We start from the raw sequence: 26,077 nt of genomic DNA, 5'->3' as shown, positions 1-26,077 counted from the left end.
CTGTCCTTGCGATACATTTGCCTAAAACACATGCGATGCACACAATCGATTTCTCCACGAACATTTGCTGCACGATATACGTATGTACTGTATATGTGGCTGTGGCATATTTCTTGTCTCTGAAACTTGCGCTTTGTTTTAGCTAAGTCAGTCAGTGCATGAAATATTTCTCTGTGAACACTCGCTGCGACTCTATTATATTGGCACACACCACACTCCTTCACAAACACCTGCAGCATGTTTGACGTATATTTCACACAATTCCATACGCATTTTCACTATCAGAGTCTCAATAATTCCATCCCTAAACACCTCTAATTCTTCCTTCCCGACTATAAAAACTGTACATGATGCCTGCCCCATTCCACACTCTGGTTCCATAATTTCACCAAGCCAGCCACAATATCTTTCACACAAAATACAGTTTAGCATTGGCTTCATTATATACGTATTTGTAATCACGCCATAGGGCCTTGGGGAGGGCGAGAGGCGAAACCCCGCAACAGTGAACATGCATATTGGCTGCTAAGCCTAACGCTTGATAACGGACACAATTCCTTTTCGTGACATATATTTATGTTCCATCGACAATATCACATACAAATATTGCATTATCACACTGAGTCCATAGGGGCTTCAGCTCAAGCAGGAGGGGGAGAATTAGTAGGAGTTTAAAGGGACAGTACACCTGATGTAACCTCACCGCCTGGCTGCTTGGAAGAGACTGAGGTTTATCGCTACGTGCTGGGCCCCATGAGGCAGCTCAGTGTTGCCAATGCTTTACCATTGGAAAGCACTGTACTCGCGACAATGCATCAAAATTTGACGCAATTTCACCAGAAACTTAATTTTTGGCTAATTTTTTTGTGCTTAGGAACGCGATTCGAGTGACTGAACAAATTTAGAAAATCCACATGACACGCGAATCGCGTGACTGACACTGAGAGGGTTAATACTTCAGCCTTCATTAATTAGTTTCACCTAGAGTTTGTTGAAAGCCACAAGGCTCACATTTTCGCTCACAGTTCACTTTTGATTTATCACCTTTACAAGCATTAACAACATCCACAATTCTCTTATGGTTGTCTAAGTTCCCTATCATTTCTTTCTTTATTGTCAAACTGAGAGGCTTACAGCTCCCTACAGATGATGGAGGGGGAGAAGACACAGTGGCAGAGCACACACTGGCTGGTTAGCACATGTTACAGTACCACTTTCTCCTAGCAAACGTCATTAGCACAGCAACACTGGAGACTCAGAGGTCACAAAAAGTCTCTGGCAGGGTCCACTGCCAGAGACTTTTTGTGACCTGTGCATGTAGAGGTGAGACTGAGAGGGCAAAAGAGGGTGTATGTATATTTGTGTGCAAGAGATGAAAGGGGAATGTAATGGATCAGTTGGTTCAAGGATTGTGTGGGTAACATTGAAAGTAGGAATATAAGTGTGGGTGATTGTGTGTGTATATGCACCAATGGAAGACCTTGCAAGCAGAGTGAAAGAAGAGCTCTGGGCAAGTGTGTAAACATGTATGGAAAAGTCTGAGAAGAAAGAGAGAGTGTTTTTCATTGGAGATATGAATGGAAAAGTAGGGAATGTGAAGGTGGATGGAGTAGTTGGTGAATGAAGTGTGCCTGCTGAAGTGGATGAGGATGGCAGTGCTCTTGTGGACATTTGTGTGGGGAGAGGGTTGGTGGTAGCCAGTACCCTCTTTAGGCACAAAATGATCCATACGTATACATGGCGAGTGATGAAAAAGTTGGGTGGTGAACTGAATGAACAGAAGGCAGTGATTAATTAGCCTATGTGTGTGTGGATGACAGAATGAGAAGGTATGTAATGGATGCAAGAGCATACAGAGGTTTGGGGAGTGGACTTTTAGACCACCACTTGATGATCATGAAAGTCAAAGCAGAAATGCAATAGATGAGTAGAAAGAGAGAAGGACAGGAGGAAGTAGTTCATACAAGGAGATTAGAAAGGTTGCAAGAGGATGGAGAAAAGACGGAAACTAAGAGAGAAGTCGAGAAACGATTGGGTAAATATGACTCAGAGCAGATAGAGGAGGTGGAAGGTGTGTGCAAGATATTCACAGACGAAATTTGTGCGGCACGTGAGGTGGCATGTGGGGTGGAGAAGATGAAAGGAGGTGCAAGGAACAGCATGGTGGAATGAAGAGGGGAGACAGACTGTGGTGCAAAAGAAAAAAAGCATATGAGTGTATGGGAAGCAGAGGCATAAGGAAATTGAGAGATGGAAGAGAGATGTGAAAAGATTAGTATGAGAGAGTAAGAAGAGAGTGGATGAGGAATTTGAAAGAAATTTGAGTGTTAAGTGGAGAGAATGTAAGAAAATGGTCTGCAAGGGGGTAAAGAGAGTTAGGGTGATAAAGAAGTTAGTAGGGAAGTGAAAGATAAAAATGGTAGGTTGACAGTAAAGAAGGGAGAAAAAGTGAGCTTATGGAGAGAACACTGTAATGAATTGTTGAACACAGAGAATGAAGGTAGTAATGCGAGTATAAGTGGCCAGGGAATGGCTGGGAGATGGAAGGAGGTGAGAAGGGAAGAAGAGATCAGTAGGGCAGAAGTAGTGGAAGCAATGAAGATAGTCAGAATGGGGAAAGTCCCAGGAATTGTTGGAGTGTGTGGTGAAATGCTGCAGCATGGGGAAGAAATAGTAGAAGAATGGATATGGAAGATGTGCGGATTGGCTTGAGAGAAAGGTAGAGTCCTGGAGGATTCGAAGTCAGGTATAATTGTTCCCCTGTACAAAAGAAAAGGGGAAAAAGAAGTGGTAATCACTGGGGCATTTGTCTTCTTAGTATGGTAGGAAAAGTATATGGTAGGATACTAATTGACAGAGTCAGGGAAATAACAGAGGATTTAGTTGGAGAAGAACAGGGAGGTTTTAGGAAAGATAGAGGTTGTGTAGATCGGATGCTCATCCATAGGTCGTCAGTGGGAAAGTCTCTAGAGACTCTCCCACTGAAAAGTATACTGCCTTCATGGATTTGGAGAAAGCATATGACAGAGTGGATTGACAAGGAATGTGGAAAATAATAAGAATATATGGAGTAAATAGGAAGCCGTTGAATGCCATGAAGAGTCTGTATGAGGGTGCTAAGGTTGCAGTCCACATGGATGGTGAATAGAGTGAATTTTTCTATTTGAAGGTTGGATTGAAACAAGGATGTGTCATGTCTCCATGGTAGTTCAGTCTGTATATGGATGGGGTTATAAAAGAGATACAAAGTAGGGCAAGAGATGTTGGAGCAGCCCCAATGAGATAGGGCAATATGTATTTGGAAACTTTCTGTTCTTTTGTTTGCAGGTGATACTGTATTATTAAGTGAAGATGAAGGGGAACTGCAAAGCTTGGTGAATGAGTTTGGGAGAGTGTGTTAGACACAGAATCTAAAAGTGAATGTAGGGAAGAGTAAAGTTATGGTTTTCGAGAGAAATTAAGTCACTGAATGACTATGCACAGTGAGACTGAATGATGAGGAAATGGTGTGAGTGCATGTAACTACTTGGGTAGTGAAATGAGTACGGATGGAAGTTTGGAGGATGATGTGCTTGAAAGAGTACAACAGGAAAGAAAGGTTGCTGGTTCTTTGTAAGCATTGATAAGAATAAGGAAGTGAGCATGGAAGTAAAAAAGTCACTGCATGAAAGTCTTGTGATACCAGCTCTAACATTTGGAAGCAAAACTTGGACCTTGTTGCAAGAACACAAGTCAAGAGTGAGAGCAATGGAGAGGACTTATATGAGAGTAGCATGTGGAGTTTACATGGAGAAACAGACTGACAAATTAGGAAGCAAAGGAGCATTGTGGTGTGGATGTGGATGGGATACTAAGTGTTAGGAGAAATACACTGAGAGAGTTTGGCCATGTGGAGAGGATGAAGAGCGAGAGACTAATGAGGAGAGTGTATGTGAGTGAGGGGCAGGCCGAGGATGAGGTGGAGGGACTGAGTGGAGAGGTATATGAGAGAACTGGGGGAAGGTTAGCAAAATGGCAGGAGACAGAGTGACATGGAGGTAATTTGTTTGTGGCTACCCTCTACAGGATTAAGGCATCTGGTAATAGATAGATAGGTAGATAGAAGATAGTTATACTGTATAACACAAGTTACTGCATGTTGCAAACTTTACTAAATTAGTTTAAAAAGTGCTTATCATGTCCTGAGTGCCAGTCAAAGGCTTCTAAAAAGTAAGTATTGTATATGTTCTTGATCAATATGATGTATACCACTGTATAAGGCGAAAGGTGCTTTTCAGAGGGGCTGATTCTACCCTAATTCTTCCCCATGTGTCAGGCATTGCAAAAAATTAAATACAGTAAACCCTCAGTATAACAGACTTCAGTAGACCAGAATTCGCTTTTATCAGAATGGAGGAGCCACCGGACAAAATTCTTATATATTGGAAAAAGTCTGATAAAGCCAGAGGCAGTCTGGACTGCTTGACCACTTCAGCTATGTTCACCACAGTAAAGTAAATAAAATACATGTTTATCAGTATACAGTACAGTATTTTTATATATATTATACCATTTGACTATTATAGGAAATGTATAATACAGTACAGTACTGCAGTGGTAGTGAAAACAGTTTAAAAACTTGATGCGATCCTGGCTAATGTCTGATATATCGGAAAAAGTCCGGGTTAGCAGGGGGAAGTCCAGATGTTGCTTTCCCCCCCCCCCCCCAATTAGTCCGTTACAGTGAGGTTTTACTGTACCTCAAAGTGGAAGGGTTAATTTAATAAAGCAGTCTTGCTATACTCCATCAGGATTAATAGCTACTGTAATACCATATCACTGATGAGCAGAATAAACTTTCTTAGTATGTGTGTGCAAATAGGTGTGCCTGAGTTAGAGCCAGCGAGCTAGATATGAGAATGATTGATCTATTTCACTGAGCATGCTGCTGATAACTCCCACTTTATTTCCATGTCTTTCTTTGTTTTTGGATCCCAACTCTCCTCACCATTAGGTGGGAAAAAATATAAAAGGATAGGATGAATGAGATAACAATGATACATTTCAACATATTCATTCTTATTCTCGATGCAACACAGATACGGTGTACACGGAACGGTACATGGGGCTGCCCACAGCAGATGACAACCTTGCAGGTTATGAGTATTCCGATGTAACACGCAATGTCTCTAATTTCCGCAACAAGCAGTTCTTCCTGATCCATGGCAATGCTGATGACAATGTACATTACCAGCAATCAATGATGTTGGCAAGAGCACTTGAGCTTGAGGATATTCTTTTCAGAGCACAGGTGAGTAACATGCAATGTATACCATAATTAAGGCCTTCATTATTAACCTATTGATTAAAATTGTCATTTTCATCTCATTCAAGCTTCCTCCAAACAAATTTAATCATTGTAAGAGAGACTTTTTGAACAGGAGGGATTTAATATAGCTTTTATTTTAACCCATACTTTGCTTGGGAACTCTCCCAAGTAAATGAAGTCATCTGACAGTAGCAGCAATATTGTAATGACAGGTGTCAGGAGGTTAATTAAAGTGCAGCACAAGGATGGGCCAACACATTCTCCACAAATTTTAACCCCTTTGCCATGATAATGTCTTTTAGATTTTCTCATGTTCTTGCCAGAGTACTTTATTTCACCTTGGGTAAGACACTAGAACTGTTGGGCGTGAAGCACTCTCCATTAATCTTCTTAACCCTTTAACTGCGGGTATTGTTTTGGTCTGACTGTCCTCTCCCGCGGGGGTTTCAGCCAAATGTAAACAAACCTTTAAACCTTAATAACTCTGCACAGAATAAAGCTAGAGAAAAAAATAAGGTACCATTAGAAAGTACTAACCTTCAGCTTTCCATTGATTTAGGTTTCATGACTTTGTTTCACAGGACGGGGAGAGCCGTTAGAAGTGAGGGGTGTGAAATAACTATTTTACGCCCCACACACCAGTACCAAATGCCAACCACTCTCTCATAATAGTAATATAAACATATATGAACACTGTACATACGATAAACACCCACCCTGTGTTCACTGAGGTAGGTAAAAAGCACTTCCCTGCGGCTGCGCCCGCTCTTCACTGCGGCTGCGCCTCACTTCACTGCGGCGGCACCCGCTCACTGACGTTTCATGCGATCTTTTCATTCTTTCTAACTTCTAATATTATTTTACATATAATATGGGCAATGTACATTATATTTACAATGCACTTATTACTATATTGCGTCACTGGCGCATCACAGAATTACATAAGTGCCGCAGAATTCCACAAGTGCCGCAGATTCTCTTATTACAATATCACTTATTATACTGGCCAATATTTCCTTTTTTTTCTAGGCAAAATATCCCTTATTACTACATTATCCATTATACAATTATTGGCAAAGCACGTCACTGTCGCATCACTATATATCACTGTCACTTTCAGTATTTACTCAGAGAGTGGTACTCGGCAAAGCACGGAGTTACACATAGAGTGACTTGGCATTCAAGGCACTGGTGTGTGCTCATTTTTCTCGTCCTAGGCCTCCGTGTGGTGGTAGAACATACTCTGCAGCGGCCCTGTGACAACCTGCCGCCTGCTGTAGGAGGCAATTTCACAAGCTGGTGCCGGCTCATGTAATTGCGGCACTCAAGATGGTCAGGTTGTGTGTCAGAGTGTCGCCTCGGGACCAATGCCGTCACCTGACCAAATCGTGCAAGTAGCTGCTGCACGACAGTCTTCGAAAACTGTCTCAGTGATGGTTGCCTTATGCCCCCGACTTGTGTCTTGTAGAGAATGAAGGCGTTGAGCATGCACATATCGAGCATGTGCAGGCAAGCCTTCCTGTACTATCGGGTGTTTCTCCTGAGGCAGTCGATTTCGCCAATCATCATATCAGACTTATCAACAAGTCTCATATTTACATTATAATCAATGACGGCATCAGGCTTCATGATTGGCTCTCCCGTCCTGTAGGTGACCTTCCCAGTTCTCTTCAATTCCCCCTTGTGGATGGTGCTGATCATATTCACGACCTTCTTGTCATGCCACCTGATCGCAAGCAGCTTGTCTGACTTCTTCAGGTGAACATCTCCCCTGGATGATGATGATGCTTCGGGGAAACTAGGCCACTCTTTCCTATAGCTCCGTACAGTGCCAACAGTGCCAATGTCGTGTTCAGCAAGGTATTTGGAGAGTTTCGGTGCTGTGTAATAATTGTCTGTGTACAGCACATGATTACCACCAAAATACCTCTCCATCAGCACTTTTACAACGGAGCCAGAGAAGCCAAGGGGGTCTTTCCTGTTCACATCCATTGTGCTAGCCGAGTAAATGACAAAATCAAGGATATACCCCGTCTCACAGTCACACAGCACAAAGAACTTTATCCCAAAGCGGTGGCGTTTGCTGGGGATGTACTGCATGAATTTGAGACGTCCTCTGAACAATACCAGGGATTCGTCTATGATGACTTTCTGCATAGGCCTGAAAAATCGCATAAATCGATCCCTAATCCTGTTGAGAAAATCCCTCACTTTCCACAAAGGGTCAGTTTGGGACGGGTTGTCATTGTCAGCAAAGTGCAGGTATCCTAGCAGCTGTAGGAACCGATCCCATGACATATACTTCCCGAATATTGGGATAGTAGTTATGTCATCCACGAGCCAGTACTCCTCCAACTCATGTCTCTTTATATGGGGCATCAGAAACATTAGTGCAAAAAACACATACAGCTCTCTGATCCCGACAGGCAACCATGACACTTGCTTTGGTGAGCCAATAGGTCCCAGCCCTTCTGCTGCACACTGAGCTGCATACCTATTGGTCTCATCGCTGACATGCTGCACAATTTCATCATCAAGGAAGGCCAGGAAGTAATCAACAAACTCATCACCTGCGTTGCATGGGAAGGCAGGCTGTATTCCAGCATTTGTCATATCAAACGGTGGATTGTGTGGCTGGAAATCTCCACCGTCAGACCAAACAAATACATCCACTTGCCCCGTGCGTGGTTCAGTGGCAGGGGCAGGTTGCATTCCACTCCTTTCCCCGTGAGAAGGAGCTGATGTGGAGGCAATGGGTGAGGCAGGAGGCAAGCGGGAGGTGGGTGAGGCAGGAGGCAACGGGGAGGGGGGTGAGTGCGGGGGCGGTGAGTGGGGGGGTGGCGCGGGTGAGGGAACTGAGCGGGGAGCAGGCGGGGGGGTTTCTGACCTGGTGCGTGGTGAAACTTGACCCTTTCTACCCCGCTTATCACCTCGCTTATCGCCTCACTTATCGCCCAGCTTTGCCCTCCAACTGCCACGCATCCCCTTTGTTCTAGGCCTGCCTGCACGGCCTGCCTTCCCTCACTTTGCAGGCTTTGGTAATTCGTACTCCTCAGATGATGTAGACTGAGGAGAGGGCACGACAGATGATGATGATGATGATGTGAGGGCAATAGGGCTAGGGGAACGGGAAATTGATGGGAAATGCGTACTAGGGCCTGGTGTGGGAGACGTGAGCCTGCGCTTCACTCCCTTCCCACGTGCAATACCAGATTTGCCCATAGGAGCCTTTCCTTTCCCAGAGTAAGTTGGGGTGGTGGGGGGGAATCAACACGATCACTTTCATCACTGTCACTATCAATGGAAAATGGTTCACCACCAATCACTGCCAAATCATCACTGCTTGCTGTGAGTGTCACTTTCACTGCCACAATCAAGAGTAGTACTTACAGTTTTGTCCAGCTCAGTTCTAATTTCAGGAGTGCTCAACCCCTTCTGCCTCGCCGTCGGCAGTTCCTTTACCGGTGTAGAGGTAGAGGGAACACTAGCACTAATCATTGTAGAGGAGGAAGCGAGCGACGATGAGTCAGGACGGAGCGCCATTATCACACACACAGCTGGACAGATACTGACTGACGCGGGTCAGGGCAGGGGTGGGGGGGGGCCCCCTCGGGGTTGGAGGAGGGAGGTGTGGGATGGCTGGCGTGAAAGAACTCGACAGCTACTCTTGCGTGAGACTATTTGCGCGCCGGGAAAACGCGCGGTGTTCAAAATATTCACGATCATTCCAGAATGACACCCGCGGTTTGGTCCAGTTTTGTCACTGTCATTCTGGAATGACACCCGCGGTTAAAGGGTTAAGGCAAATTAAAAATATCTGGTGGCTGGAAAATTAAAATATAAAAGGTATCATCATACTAAATGGGTTTTCAGGTGTCCTTCCATAGGGACAGTCCTAATTTCTGCTCACTGTTTCTCTTCATAACCTCGTCATTCCCACATATTTTCCACTTTATTCCTGCTACAGTACTCACAGACAACATAATTTAGTCTCCATCCCCCCTCCCCCCAAGGTGGGTTTGATCTGACGTTTACTAGCTTTTTCACTGCACGACATCTCTCCTTAGCTGAATAAAGGGTTCTTTTGGTACCAAGACTAATTACAACCATGTCATGGGATTGAAGAGGGTAGTATAGAAAACCTGTCATAGTTGACTAAAAGATTTTATTTCTCCATCTTTTCACAAGACATAATTTTGTGCGCCTATTTGTATTATAATTTTTTTTCCTGCATACTCTGTTGCAACACACTGCAACTTTTTCAGTGTCTCAGCAACACAGAGAGTAGGCCAGCATGCACTCCAATACAAGTTTCTCTAACTATCAACACTAAACTACATGCACAGTACACACTACACTTCCAAAATTAAAAAAATCATGGCAGTGCAACACGTAGCCTCGGAGTCCCCAGGGGGGGGACCATAAATGCCCCCACCTTCCACCCCTGTCCCAGTGACGACTCGAGCTGCCTGAAACCACTGTCTGATTCCCTTCTTCTTCATTTCGGCAGCATTTGCGGCCTTTCCTCTAACTTTCGCGCTGTTGAGCACCACTTCTCCTTCTCAAAACCTCACCTTTTTCTAACTGAGATTCAGCTGTCTTTTGCAACTAACAGCAGACCCTTTTCTGTATCCTCCTACTTTCTCTATACAGTACTTATTTCAAAGCCAATGGTGGCTGTTGTATATACATACGCAACGACATATCTTGCTCTCGTGTTACTGAACTCGATTCTGCTGAATTCTCTACACTCTGGCTTCAGCTTTCCTGTCATTATCTGACTAAATATATCTACGCTGTTTACTTATCTCCTAATTCTACTGACTATCAAAAATTCTTTGACTATCTTACTTCTACGATGGAACACATTCTATCCATTTCTCCTTCTTCTGAAATCTCCATTCTAGGAGATTTCAATGTTCACCACCACCTTTGGCTCTCCTCTCCTTTCACTGATCCACCTGGTGAACAAGCCTGCACCTTTTCTTTCCTTAACCCCTTAACCGCGGGGCGTCACTTTCATGACGCTTGGGTGCAAGGGATCATATCGCGGGGCATTGCTTTTGTGATTCTGTGTTATTTTGAATTCACCCGGGCTTCCAAGTGGGGGCTTGTATCATCTATCAGTACTGCCAATGTCCAACACTAGTCACCACTCCTAATCTCATCTGTACTCCCATCCATTGTTGACAATTTAGCCATTTCTCCCCGTTCTTGACTCCCCTCTCTACCCCCCTTCCATTACCCTATCCTCTCGCCTGCCCGGCCGTGCTACGCTAAGTAAATCTTCCCTGGAATTTTTCACTGATTTCATCCATTGAAATAAGCCCTATGTCCTATTCTTATACCAAATAATATATACAAGAAAGAAATAAGGTAAGTGATAGTGCCATACACCTGGAATTGGCTAATTATCACCTGACAACACCTCACGTGCACTTGTTTGCTAATTTTCGCTGTTTTTTCTCCCTTGAAATATGCCGTATAATCTACTTTCGTAATAAATATACATGTAAGGAGGGAAGGGAGAAGCCTAAGTGATATTTACATTCACCTGGAACTACCTAATTTATAATGTATTGTCTAGATTTCCTGCCAATCATTTCAGTGCTAGACATAGCTGTTTCAAGAGCTAACATTGGTAGCACTGAATATCCCCTAAGTAGGCCTCTACCCCGGCCCTCCTTTATCAGTTTACTCTCATCTTCCGAAGTGGGGGTACGTATGTTTCTTCTTGCTGACTTCAGGGACTTTTTCACCCCCATGCAAAGGGCCCTGTGACCTTTACCCCCTACTAAACCTCGTGTGGAAAGAGGTAAAGGGCTGACAATTGATAAAAGAGTGACTATGATCTTTCTATTGAGTAAAACAGTGCAGGTGGAATTGTAAATAATGTGTAAATAATGTGTAAACAGCAAGTGAAAGCAATGAATGTATATATACGTGAACAATGGAAAATAGTTTTATAAGTTACTTCAAGTGACAGTGCATAACACAGTGTAAATAAAATAGAAATGTTAACGTAAATAAAATAGAGAACGTAAACAGAAATGTAAATGAGTAGTATTATAAGAATACGAGTATATACCCTAGGAGTAATGAAAGTGAAAGTTTCACTCTAGCATGTCTGAATACTATGAGTTATGAGAGTGAAGATGAAAGTGACATTCACTCTCAATGCTAGTATACAGGACGAGAAAGTGAATGCTACGTATTTTACTGAAAGAAATTGAATCCCTACAGTGACAATAAACTAATACTACTGAAGGAAACTTATGGATAAAGACTGTAGATATATATAAGTGTTATATAGTAATAGAAATATAAAGTGTGAGGGGTTTTATGAATAATAAATGACAGAGTACCAAGAGCGAACTAGTGCCAGTGCGACAGTCAGACGCGCTCGTAATTTTCATTGCTTTCACAGTGGGTTTTTTTTTGGAGTATGGATCCCAAACTACTTGAAAATCATAGAGTAGTGTTTATAGTGTTAATATCTGGCTGTGGTAATCATATTATGGGCTGTCAGGAAGTGTAAAGTGGAGACTTCGTTACCCAACTTCAGAGGTCTCCACAAGTCCTACGGTAACCGACGAAGGCTCAACAAACATTCCAGGAGAAAGCTGAAGGTATGTGCCATAAGCATATGTAATTTTAATATTCTAAGACTAATAACTGATTTTTGGCAAATATTTTTTGAGAGTCTGTCGGAGCCCGAATAACCCCGCGGCACACGCAAAACATCGGTAAACATGCCCGCGGTGTAGGGGTTAATGACCTAGGGCAGCTTGTACAGCACCCTACCTGTATCCCTGACCGCCTTGGAGAGAGCTCCATCATACTTCACCTCTTCCTTACAACTAATCCATCCACTTACACTGTTAATCGTTTCTTTCTGTTGGGCTCCTCCGATCACAACCTTATCACCTTAACCTGTCCTATCGCTCCAGTACGGCCTGTCGACCCTCCAAAGAAACGTCGTCTGTGGCACTTTGGAGCTGCAGATTGGGAGGCCCTCAGACAGTACTTCTTTGATATTCCTTGAAATGATTATTCCTTCCATGGCCAGGAGCCATCTGAGTGTGCCTTGCGCATTATGGAGGTTATTCTCTTGGGCATGGAAGCATACATTCCTTTCTCATATCCTCTGACTAATGCAAGAAAGCCTTCGTTTAATCACGCTTGTTCTAATGCTGTCCGCAACAAGGAGTGGGCCTATAAAAGGTACCCAAGCCAACCCACCCCTGAATCACATCTTTTATACATTTCTGCCCGTACTCGTGCTAAGTCTGTTCTTCGTTCTGCTAAAAATAATTTCATCAGTACTAAATGCTCTCAACTCTCCAACTCAAATTCTTTCTGCTCCTTCTGGCACCTTGCCAAAAACCTTTCTAACAACATTACCTCATCATCTTCCCTCCTCTTTTTTACTTGGCTCTATAGCTATTTCTTCTACTGATAAAGCAGATCTCTTCGCTCAGACTTTCTCCTCCAATTCCACTTTACAGTAGACGATTCCGGTGCTGTTCCTCCATCACTTCCCCCCTCTGACTTCCTCATGGCTGACATTAAAATTTCTTCAGCTGCTGTATTTTCAGTCTTCACATGCCTCGATACTAATAAGGCATATGGGCCTGATGGAGTCCCTCCTGTTGTTTTCAAGAACTGTGCTTCTGTGCTTACACCATGCTTAGGCAAACTCTTTCGCCTTTCTCTGTCAACTTGTACCTTTCCTTCTTGCTGCAAGTTTGCTCTCATTCAGCCAGTCCCAAGGAAGAGTGACCATTCCCAACCCTCTAACTATCATCCAATTGCTTTAACATCCTGTATCTCAAAAGTTTTTGAGTCGTTCTTAATAGAAAAATTTTAAAGCATCTGTCCTATCACAACCTTCTTTCTGATCGTCAGTATGGGTTCCATCAGGGACGCTCCACTGGCGATCTTCTCACCTACCTTTCGGACTCCTGGTCATCCTCCTTTCGGGACTTTGGAGAAAGCATTGCCATTGCACTTAACATCTCAAAGGCTTTCGATTGAGTCTGGCATAAATCTTTAATTTCCAAACTGCCCTCACGGTTTCTATCCTTATATCTGTGCCTTCATCTCTAGTTTCCTTTCTGGTCATTCTAAAGCCGCTGTTGTAGATGTCCATGGTTCGTCTCCTAGATCTATCAACAGTGGTGTTCCTCAGGGCTCTGTCCTATCACCAACTCTCTTCCTTTTATTCATCAGTGACCTTCTAAGCTGTACATCTAACCCTTTCCACTCTTATGCTGATGACTCCACCCATCACCTTTCCATTCGGTTCCCACAACATCCATCTCAGCAGTTACTTCAACAAACAAGGGATGAGGCTATGACATACCTAATGTCTGACTTGGCTCGTATCTCTGACTGGGGTAAAAATAATCTGGTTGTTTTTAATGCATCAAAGACTCAGTTTTTACACCTATCAACCCGACAGAATCTTCTACAGGTTTACCCACTAATGTTTAACCCTTAAACCGCGAACTTGTTTTGCTTTGACTTGCGGCTTCCGTGGGCATATTCGCGCTCCGACAGACTCTCTAAAAATATTTGCCAAAAATCAGTTATTAGTCCTAGAATACTAAAATCACATATACTTATGGCACATACCTTCAGCTTTCTCCTTGGGTGTTTCTTGAGCCTTCGTCAAGTACCGTAGGACTTGTGGAGACCTCTGAAGTTGGGTAATGAAGTCTCCATTTTACACTTCCCGACAACTCGTAATATGATTACCACAGCCTGATATTATCACTAGAAACACAATTCTATGATTCTCAAGTAGTTTGGAATCCATACTCAAAAAAAAAAAAAAAAACACTGTGAAAGCAATGAAAATTACGAGGGCGTATGACCATCCCACTTCCGATCGTTCGCCGCTAGTGTTGTCTGTTATTCATAAAAACACTCACAGTTTATATTTCTGTTACTATATAACACTTATATATATCTACAGTCTTTATCCATAAGTTTCCTTCAGGAATAGTAGTTTATTGTCACTGTAGGGATTCAATTTCTTTCAGTAAAATACGTAGCATTCACACTCTCGTCCTGTATACTAGCACTGAGAGTGAATGTCACTTTCACCTTCACTCTCATAACTCATAGTATTCATACATACTAGAGTGAAACTTTCACTTTCATTACTCCTAGTTTATATACTCATATCCTTATAATACTATTCATTTACATTTCTATTTACGTTCTCTATTTTATTTACATTATTTACATTTCTATCTTATTTACACTGTGTTATGCACTGTCACTTGAAGTAACTTATAAAACTATTTTCCACTGTTCACTTATATTTACATTCATTGCTTTCACTTGCTGTTTATACATTATTTACATATTATTTACAGTTCCACTTGCCCTGTTTTACTCAATAAAAAGATCGTAGTCATTCTCTATCAATTGTCATCACTTTACCTCTTTCCACACGAGGTTTAGTAGGGGGTAAAGGTCACAAGGCCCTTTGCATGGGGCTAAAAAGTGGCGGAAGTTAGCAGGAGCAAATCAGACATACCTCCACCTTCAAAGACGACAGTGAACTGATAGTAGTGGCCCCCTGCTGCCTGGCTAGGGTGAGTGCAATACTACCAACTTCAACCCTGTGAGACCTGCTAATATAGAGCAATGAAATGATTGGCAGGAAACCAAGACAATACATAATAAATTAGGTAGTTCCAGGTGAATGTAAATATCACTTAGGCTTCTCCCGTCCCTCCTTATATGTACAGTACCCTTGCGTCCAACACGCGTTAGTCCAGCACAATTCACGTCCAGCACGGAGAGCAAATAAGTAGTATTATTTAATACGATTTAATTACTGCAACATGAGTGTGTTAGCATAACACGCACAGAGCTCCGAGAAGTGGGCGAAATCCGCAGAGTTCACCTCTAGCACGATCACCCCCGGTCCACCACGGTCATACTGGACATTCTCATGATGATGATAGCCAATGAAAACTTCTGATCAAGTAGCCTTCCCCGCCTGCTATCGTGACGTGATTGTGATGCCGCCCAATTAAAAACGCTTCTGCTGTCACGTGATGTTTTGTTTAAATTTCTCCCGCCACAGCGCCACTCAGTCGCATAATTCGCATTGGAAGGTGCTTTTTTCTTGCTGCATATTCTGCCCTTGTTACTGCATTTTACCCTGCTCATGATGCCTAGGAAGCCTTCTGAGAACCCCAAGAAGCGTCGGCACCTCCCTCAGGCCACCAAGCTAGAAAGCATCGAGAGGAAGAAGAAAGGGGAGAGGAAAGTTGACATTGCCAAGGCCTACGACATGAATGAAGCCAACGTGAGGACCATAATAAAAAACCAAGACAAGATCCTGGCAGCAGTGAAGGCTTACAGAGTGCTAGGATAGGCAGAAGCAGGACCTTCCTTGGCTGTGGACGAAGATAGTGGTTCTGAGTGTGATTTCGAAGGATTTATGAGGGAGGTTGAGGAGGAGCAGCAGCCATTACCCGCTAGTGACGCCAGCAGCCATCCTTCGGGGACCCAGTAGGACTACCTGCAGCCTTGGATACCACCCTCCATTCCCAGCAAGCCCACCAACACTATCCTAAAAGGTTAGTTATCATTCATAGCACAGTACCATTTTTTATAATTACAACAGTACCAATATATGTATAGGTATATGGTAGGTATTTAGGGTGACTTTTCCTAGGGTTGCTGACATAATTCATTTTTCCCCATAAGCTCTGTTGTTTGTCCAACACGTTTTTGGTCCAACACGGGACCCATGCATGACAATATTACCGTGTTGGACGCGAGGGTACTGTATATTTATTACGAAAATAGATTATACGGCATATTTCAAGGGGAAATAAACAGTGAAAATTAGCGAACGAGTGCACATGAGGTGTTGTCAGGTGATAATTAGCCAATTCCAGGTGTATGGCACTATCACTTACCTTATTTCTTTTTTGTATATATTATTTGGTATAAGAGTAGGGCATAGGGCTTATTTCAGTGGATGAAATCAATGGAAGATTCCAGGGAAGATTTACTTAGCGTAGAATACAGTGTGGTGCCCTGCAATAATTAGGTAGTTCCAGGTGAATGTAAATATCACTTAGGCTTCTCCCTTCCTTTCTTATATATATTTTTATTACGAAAATAGATTATACGGTATATTTCAAGGGGAATAAACAGCGAAAATTAGCGAACGAGTGCACATGAGGTGTTGTCAGGTGATAATTAGCCAATTCCAGGTGTATGGCACTATCACTTACCTTATTTCTTTCTTGTATATATTATTTGGTATAAGAATAGGGCATAGGGCTTATTTCAATGGATGAAATCAGTGAAAAATTCCAGGGAAGATTTACTTAGCATAGCACGGCTGGGCAGGCGAGAGGATAGGGTAATGGAGGGGAGGTAGGGAGGGGAGTCAAGAATGGGGAGAAATGGCTAAATTGTCAACAATGGATGGGAGTACAGATGAGTTTAGATGTGCTGACTAGTGTTGGACATTGGCAGTACTGATAAGATGATACAAGCCACCACTTGAAAGCCCGGGTGAATTCAAAATAACACAGAATCACAAAAGTGTCTCCCCGTGGTATGATCCTTTGCTCCCAAGCGTCACGAAAGTGACGCCCCGCGGTTAAGGGGTTAATAATATTGAGCTTAATCCTGCACCATCCTTGAACATGCTTGGGGTTTCATTTACTCGGGACTTGTCTTGGAAAGATCTTATTACATCTCTTGTAAAATCTGCTTCCAAGAGATTAGGTATGCTTAGCCGACCCTGTTCCTTCTTTACCTCTGTACAATTGTTGACTCTATAAAAGAGTTTTATCTGCCCCTGTGTGGAGTACAACTCTTATGTGTGGGGAGGCTCCCCACATACAGCTCTTCTCAATAGAGTGGAGTCAAAGGCTTTTCGTCTCATTAACTCTCCTCCTCTTACTGACTCCCTTCAACCTCTGTCTCTTCGTCGCACTGTTGCATCTTTCTCTCCTTTTTATCACTACTTCAATGGTCACTGCTCCTCTGCATGCATTCCTCCACCTGTACAACGGGCGCATAGCACCCATCTAGCAGCAAACTCTCATCTCTTTTCTGTCTATCTCTCTAATGCAAGAGTTAACCATTAATCCCAGTCCTTCATTTATGCAACAGGTCAACTCTGGAACTGTCTTCCTCTGTCTGTATTTCCTTCTTCCTATGATCTCCAGTCTTTCAAACGCAGTGTGTCCAGGCATCTCGAAATGATTGGATATTGATTTTGGCTCTGTCTTGTATTTTGTTTTTCTCTTGGAAGGAACAATAATTGCGGGCTTACGGCCTTTGGTTCCTTCTTCCTCATTAGGAAAAAAAAAAAAAAAAAAAAAAATTGGCCCTCCTGTACCATTTGGGTGAGGAAAGTGATTTTTCAACTTTACTATGAGGCCTCTTTGTTACGATTTGGGAAAAAATGAATGAAGATCAGTAACCTCTCTCCTTTATTCCTGTATAGCATAGGTCTCCAACTTTTGGTCATGTTGTGTCTTCTTAACTGCTTAAATGATATGTTCCTTCTGAACGGACCTATTGACAGAGTGCAATGTTGCTTTTGAAATGCACAATTTTATTTCAAAAGTTGCATCCTGTTTTCTGCCTCAAGAACTTTGTGTATTCATCCTCTAATGCTTTGGGTTACTAGTTCATTATTTTAGCTTCCTGCAGTGTCTGCATGAACACTAGCAAGCGTGAACAAGTATGAAGGAATGTGACAACATGGTGCCCAGAGTGTCAGGTTGGCTTATGTCTGGGAGACTGCTACCATGACTTTCATACACTTATCAACTTCTAAAAAAGTTATTTGTAAATAAGTGAAAGAAACTTATTATAAGTGATTAAAATACTGTATTTGGAAAATGAAAGTGTCTGATGTAAGCTATATAAATATACTTTGTTGAGTTTAGCATTACTGTATTTACTGTAACTGACTAGTTCTTCACTGTTCAATTTAACACTACAGGAAGACCTCACTATAACGGACTAATTGGGGCCCAGACCATTCTGAAAAATGCGAAATTCTGATGAAAACAACATCCAGACTTCCCCCTGCTAATCCGGACTTTTTCCGATATGTCAGACATTAGGCCGGATCGCATGAACGGTTGTTAAACTGTTTTGACTACCGCTGAGGTACTGTACTGTGTTATAACTTCACTACATTAATCAGATGGTATAATATATATAATAATACTGTACTGTACACTGATGAACATGCCTTTTATTTACCTTATTGTGGTGAACATAGCTGAAGTGGTCAGGCAGTCCGGACTGCTTCAGGCTTTATCAGACTTTTTCCGATATATAGGAATTTAGTCCGGTAGCTCCTCGAGTCCGATAAAAGCGAATTCCGGTCTATTGAAGTCCGTTATATCGAGGTTTTACTGTATTTTATTTTTTAATGTCTGTTAAATAGCAATATTGACTACCTAAGTGACACATACACCATAGTGCAAACCTAAGCAACACGTATGATGGTGTATGGTGATGAAGTGTACGGTGGTGGGCAACGGTGGGAGTCATTGAGAATGACAGACAGCTACAGCAACATAAAAAAACACCAATTATGTCGTTGCTTCCACTTATCTCGATAGCAGTGTAAGAGCATCGAGACATTTACTGAAGTGCTCGTAGATAAATAGAAGGGTTTAGCTTTCTTGTGCATGTTTATATATATATATATATATATATATATATATACACCCCCTGGGGGTAGGAGGGTTTTTCAAGAATACTCCTCCAGTATCCCTGCTTGTCGTACAAGCCGACTAAAAGGGTTGGTGGAGGATGAGTGCCCCTCCCCGGAAAACAACTAACTAAAAACTCAAACAGAAAGCCTCAGACAAGACCAAAAGATGACGACCCAGGACCGAACAAAGGACATGGTAATTGCAACATGGAATGTAATAGGTGCAAATGATGAGGTGAGAGAGTGATTGTCGAGGTGCTTGAGGGTGCAAAAGTTGATGTATGTGGAATAACTGAATCTAAATGGAGAGGTGAGAGTGTGAGAGAATGGGAGTATGGATGGGGTATATGTGCAGGAGTAGGTGAGAATGAGAGGGCAAAAGAAGGAGTGTGTATAGTTGTGAGTAAAAGATGGAAGAAGAACATAAGAGTATGGATCAGTTGCGTCAAGGATTGTGTGAGTAAGATTGAAAGCTGGAATACAAATGTGGGCAATTGTGTTGCTGTATGCGCTAACGCAAGATCGTGCAAGCAGAGTGAGAGAAGAGTTCTGGACAAATGTGGAAGTGTGCATGGAAAAGTTTGGAAGGAATGAGAGAGTGTTTTTGATCGGTGATATGAATGGTAAAGTAGGGAATGTGAAGGTCGATGGAATAGTTGGTGAGTGGGGTGTGCCTGCTGAGATACATGAGAATGGCAGTGTGTTAGTGGACATTTGTGCTGGGAGGGGGTTGGTGACAGCCATTACCCTCTTTAGGCATAAAATGATCCACAGACATACGTGGCGAGTGATAAGAAGGGTGGGTGGTGAACTGAATGGAAGGAAGGCAATGATTGATTATGTGTGTGTGGATGAAAGGATGCGAAGATGTGTAATGGATGCAAGAGCTTATAGAGGTTGGGGGAGTGGACTTTCTGACCACTACTTGGTGGTGGCCAGAATCAAGATCCAAATAAGATGGAGAAATAGAAGAAGGGAAGGACAGGAAGAAGAAGTATTTGCAAGGAGAGTGGAAAGGTTACAAGAGGATGAGAAAAAGGCAGAATAAAAGAGAGAAGTGGAGGAATGATTGGCCAAATATGAATTGGAGCAGATAGGGGACGTGAAAGGTGTGTACAGGATATTCACTGAAGAAATATGTGCAGCATGTGATGTGGTGTGTGGGATGAAGAGAAGACGGAGGGGAGTGCAAGGAACAGCATGGTGGAATGAAGAGGTGAGACAGGCTGTGGCACAAAAGAAGAAAGCATACAATGAATGGATGAGAAATAGGGGCGTGGAAGAAGTAGAGAGGCGAAAGAGAGAGTTATATGTAGAAAGAAAGAGAGAGGTGAAAAGATTAGTAAGAGAGAGTAAGAAGAGAGTGGATGAGGAATTTGGAAGGGATTTGAGTGTAAAGTGGAGGGGCTGTAAGAAAATGTTCTGGAAAGAGGTGAAGAGAGTAAGACAGGGTGGAAGTGAAGTTAGCAGGGGAGTGAAAGATAAGAATGGTAGATTACTAGTGGAGAAGGGAGAAAAAGTGAGCAGATGGAGAGAACACTTTAAGGAATTGTTGAACATAGAGGATGGAAGTAATGCGAGTACAAGTGGCTGGGGAATGGCTGGGAAAATGAGGGAGGTGAGAAGACAGGAAGAAATCAGTAGGATAGAAGTTGTGAAAGCAATGAAGAAAGTTAAGTTGGGGAAAGCCACGGAATTCATGGAGTGTGTGGTGAAATGCTGAAGCATGGGGGAGAGATAGTAGTAGAATGGATGTGGAAGATGTGCAGATTGGCCTGGGAGGAAGGTAGAGTCCCGGAGGATTGGAAGTCAGGTATAATTATTCCCTTGTACAGAGGAAAAAGGGAAAAAGAAGTGTGAGGTAATCATAGGGGAATTTGTCTTCTCATTGTAATAGGAAAAGTGTATGGTAGGATACTTATTGACAGTGTTAGAGAAAGAACAGAGAAATTAGTTGGAGAAGAACAGGGAGGCTTTAGGAAGGGAAGAGGTTGTGTAGATCAGGTATTCATTATCTTTAGTGGAAAAGTTTCTAGAGAAGGGAAAGAAGTTGTATGCAGCTTTCATGGATCTGGAGAAAGCATGTGACAGGGTGGATAGACAAGGATTGTGGAATGTATTAAGAATATATGGAGTAGATGGGAAGTTGTTAAATGCTGTGAAGAGTATGTATGATGGTGCTAAGGCTGCAGTGCATGTGGATGGTGAACTGAGTGAATTTTTGTATTTGAAGGTTGGGTTGAAACGGCTGTGTCATATGTCCATGGTTGTTCAATCTGTACATGGATGGGGTAATAAAGGAGGTACAAGGTAGGGTAGTGGATGTTGGAGTGGCCCTGGTGAGAGAGGGTAGTGTTTGGAAACTCCCTGTACTGTTGTTTGCAGATGATACTGTGTTGTTGAGTGAAGACAAAGGGGAGCTGCAAGGCTTGGTGGATGAGTTTGGGAGAGTGTGTAAGAAACGGAATCTAAAGGTGAATGTAGGGAAGAGTATAGTGATGCTCTTTGAGAGAGGTGAAGTCAGTGAATCTACAGCGAGGTTGGATGGTGAGGAATTGGAAAATGTGAGTACTGTACGTTTAAGTACTTGGGTAGTGTGATGAGTAAGGATGGAGGTATGGAGAATGAAGTACTTGAAAGAGTACAGCAGGGAAGAAAGGTTGCTGGTTCCTTGAAAGCAGTGATAAGCAACAGGGAAGTGAGCATAAAGTGAAAAAGTTACTACACGACAGTATTGTGATACCAACTCTAACGTATGGAAGTGAAGCTTGGACGTTGTTGAAAGGACACAAGTCAAGAGTGAGAGCAGTGGAAATGAGTTATTTAAGAGGAGCCTGTGGAGTCACAGGGAGAGACAGGCTGTCAAATGAGGATATAAAGGAGCATTGTGGTGTGGATGTGGATGTGATAGGAAGCGTTAGGATGAATACACTGAGGTGGTTTGGCCATGTGGAAAGGATGGAGGGTGAGAGACTGACGAAGAGAGTGTATGTGAGCGAGGTGGAGGGGGGAAGAGGGAGGGGGAGGCTGAGGATGAGATGGAGGGATGGAGTGGAGAGCTATATGAGAGAGGGAGGTGTGAGTTGGGAGCAGGGCAGTGAAATGGCTGGGAACAGGGTGATGTGGAGGCGATTTGTTTGTGGCCACCCCGAACGGGATTGAGGCGTCTGGCAATAGATAGATAGATAGATAGGCGTGGGAAGTCATTCCATCTTGTGCGGTGTTTGTGATAAATGGGTGCATAAGAGATGTAGTGGTATCAGAGGTAGACTGCGAGATAATGCTGATTTTATGTGTACGGCTTGTCGGAGAGAGGAGGTGGAGATTGTCAGACGTGAAAGAATTGAACTTGCTGGTGAATCTCTTGAGTGTGTGGAAGAGTTTTGTTATTTGGGAGACATGTTGTGTGCTGGAGGTGGGGCTGGAACTAGCTCTGTGGCTAGGGTGAGAAGTGGTTGGAAGAAGTTCAGGGAGCTCTTGCCTCTCCTGACATTGAGATGACTCTCCCTACGTGCTAAGGGGTCTTTGAATGCAGCATGTGTTAGGAGTGTAATGCTGTATGGTAGTGAGACCTGGGCAGTGAAGGAGGAGGATATTCGCAGGCTCAAACGTACAGAAATGACAATGATTAGGTGGAGGTGTAGTGCATCCCTGCGTCCAAGGTCTTGGAGGTTGGGTTCATGATGGAACAGTTGAGAGGTAGGATGGGACTGGAGTGTATTGGTGTTGTGATGAGGAGAGGTAGATTGAGATGGTTTGGATATGTGGAGAGGATGGGGGATGATAATTGGGTGAGGAAGGTGAGAAGTGTTAATGTTGGGGGTGGGGTTACGAGGGGTAGACCGAGAAAGACATGGGACGAGGTCATTAAGTGTGACCTCAGGGTTAAAGGACTAAACAGGGAGGCTGCAATGGATCGTGCAGCATGGAGAGCCTTCATTAGGTGACCAAGGGCGACGCATGCAAGCATGTTGGAGCCTTTAAGAATGAAACGAAACATATATATAATATATAAAATCTCGTGAATTGATATGAAAGTTATTGAACAGAAAATTGGAAACTTTTGGGTGGATTGCTGCAACAGGGGCCTCCCTTTCACCACCTTAGCCGTAGTCTGGGGGTTAAAGGTCACCAGCCTCTGTACCTAAGCATTCTACAGGCTTAACTGTTTTGATGCACTTCTGGCTTCATAAATGTTGGCAGCCTTGGTAAGGGATATAAAAATCAGCTATAATTAGAGCATAATCAGAAATTGTTGGGGATCAGATTGGTACTTGTGTGCACTTCCAGACAGTTACTCTTCTGAGGGGCCATAATCCAGTAATAAAAAAGACAAAGGACACCATTGTTGCACCCACCTCATCTGCATCTGGTACCCCAGTACATCCCAGAAGGTGTCTTTGTCTTGAGCACACCCCTCAGTCACACCACACACATGCCCAAAAAACTATGGTTGCAACTTGCCAGATTTTATCCCTCAAAAAGGCACAATGACTTGAGTGAGTGGTACAGTCAGTGACACACTGGATTTGACCTTCCATGTGGGTTTGGCAATAAGGGCAACAACCTTCTGCCATGTAGCTACTGGCTACATTGAACAGGAAACCTACCAGATTTGGTATTAGTCTACATGCAACGTTTTATGAATGTGCCCTTGCTACAGGTAATGAATCACTTAGTAGTAAGAGAGAGTGCTAAAATTATGCTTGTTTTTGGGTGCAAAGCCCTGTTCCACAGAAAAAATAGGTAACAAAATAACCTAGTAGCAAGAAAGGATGCTAAAATTATGCACAGTTTTGGGTGTAAAGTCATGTTCCACAGAAAAAAATTGGTGACAATTTAGAGTAAGAGAGTTATGTGGGATAAGGGGATTAAGCATGTGCAAAATAACTTTTCATAAGTATACAAATAATGGAGCTGCCAAAAATAAGAAAGAAAACCAGCATACCCAACTGAACTCTAAGAGCAGAAAGAGAACACCTCTACTCTGCTACTGAGAAAATGCCCACTAGCAAAGTATATCACTAATACTGTAATACAGTATTGTGGCCAAAATGTTCACATAGTATACATGTAGTGTAACTACCCAAAATACAAAGGAAAATGTGGTAAAGTATGCACAACCTTCCAAAACAAAAATGCAATGGGGTACACTTCTACTCGGCAACTGAAAGCAAGGCTAGGGACAAAATATTTCATTCATAATAGCTGGAATTCATCCATTTCCCATCCTTCTGAGAAAATGCATTTGGAATGTAATTTCTGTGCTGCCATTAAAGTGAAATCAGCAACATAAAGTATATAATTATAGAACAAGAAGAAAAAAATCCTAGTTAGTTACTTATCCCGGAAGTGCTGCAAAGGACACCTTGGCTGCCTTTCTGGCTAAACACAAATACCTGGCCTGGCCAGGGCCTGAAGAGAAAAAGGGAGGGGAGGGGGGTGGAATCACAAATCTGCTGCCTTCTTTAAGTGAAGACTGCTAATGGACAGTGACTCAAAAACAATAAGAAAGCAAATGAAAAATTTCAAAATGGAAGAGAGATTATGGTGGCAAAAGGCCTCCAAGTAATCATCTGGAGTACACAAGGTATTATCAGTGTATGTGACACTGGGCCAGTTACAGATTAAGGTAACTTAACTTGAAGCTGGTGGTGGATTTCAGGTGTACAGTAATACCTTGATTATCTGATGTAATAAAGCTGGAGGCATGTCCAGAAAGTGGATCCATCTGGATTATGGACTTCTCCCCTGGCCCCCCTTCATACAACACCTAACTTTGAAATCCATTGTAAAAGGCCACTACAGTATGTCATACAACACTTGTTCCTGTTGTTTTACACTAGTCAGTCTGGCAAAGCAGACCTATAAACCACAGCCAAGGTATTACCATGGTCATGCAGACCTTTAAGAGGCATGAAGTTGATCATCCCACATCTCTGCATCAATCATACCCAGGATATCTCATTTCTTCTCCAGTCATCACTACCCTCTTCCCTTTTCTGTGGTGGAGGGGTCATCATCACACACCCTAGATGGAGGCATACAAGGAATGGCAAGGCCTAAAGCAGGTAGCGAACAACCACAAAAGCCATCACGTGTGCCACCATAACAATTATACGAGGAGCTGGTTACTACATAGTTGATGTGCAGGAACTGGGAACATCCAAGGGGGTCTCTAGCAGATGCTGGGTGAACTACCGAGCTAGACAGCGCGGGATCATTGGGCAGTTCCTGTTTTGTCTGGATAAAATGGAAAAATATATTTACTGTATAATGGTTTGATACTGCCAGATAACAGCGTCCAAATAATGGATCATTCAGATAATGGACATCTGGATAAATGGGGGATTACTGTACTGTACTAGATGTAGAGGCATAGCCACATCATTTGGAGGATCAGTTTGCTACCTCAGCAATGTCATCATTGTAGGGGATGGTGCAGAGCAGCAGAGTGCCATTGCAAGGGTGCCACTGCATAGTAGTTGGAAAAAGTTTGGGGAATTGTTACCCATCGTGACATCACAAGTGTTTTCACTGTCCACAAAAGGGGAAGTATTTAGTGCTTGTGTTAGGAGTGTCACATTGTTATGGCAGTGAACCATGCTGTGTAAAAGAGTAGGATATTGTGAGACTGCACTGAAATGACATGTGAGGTAAAGCTGGATGATGAGGCATTCTTGGAAAAGTTGAGATGGATGAGAGTGGAAAGCATCAGGGAGGAAGTACAAAGAAGATTGAGGTACTTTGGACATGTTGAGTGGTAAATATATTGTGCACTGATTTAAAATTGCTGGAATTCCATAGAAATGCAGAAAGGGGAAAAAAAAAGTAGTTACTGAGCATTCCTAAACAAAGATCAACTATGCAATGGCTGCAGTGAGAACCAGGAAACAGAATACTACGGTAAATGCAAAATGATGGTTGGTAGCTGCAACAGTCGAGTGAGGTGCGATGCCTGCAAGAAGTGGTACCACGCAGGTTGCAGTGGAGTAAAAACATTACTGTATAGAGCACTGGAGGAATTTAAAGGTATGTTG

The 26,077-nt window shown here is 42.9% G+C and overlaps 1 protein-coding gene across 1 annotated transcript in view; it reads left to right on the top strand.

Annotated features, from left to right (window-relative positions):
• The window catches only part of LOC145411048 (venom dipeptidyl peptidase 4-like), a 291,505-nt gene that overhangs the window by 243,272 nt on the left and 22,156 nt on the right, over positions 1-26,077 (top strand). The window contains exon 17 of the mRNA XM_080281110.1: positions 5,079-5,290. Within this exon, the coding sequence (XP_080137236.1) occupies positions 5,079-5,290 (212 nt within the window). The remainder of the gene's footprint in view (positions 1-5,078; positions 5,291-26,077) is intronic.

The sequence above is a fragment of the Coenobita brevimanus genome, chromosome 87, assembly GCF_032717465.1.
Source record: "Coenobita brevimanus isolate Jiangsu-jjx chromosome 87, ASM3271746v2, whole genome shotgun sequence".
NCBI lineage: Eukaryota > Metazoa > Arthropoda > Malacostraca > Decapoda > Coenobitidae > Coenobita > Coenobita brevimanus.
Note: the sequence above shows the minus strand (reverse complement) of the source record. Positions and strands in the feature narration are given on the sequence as shown.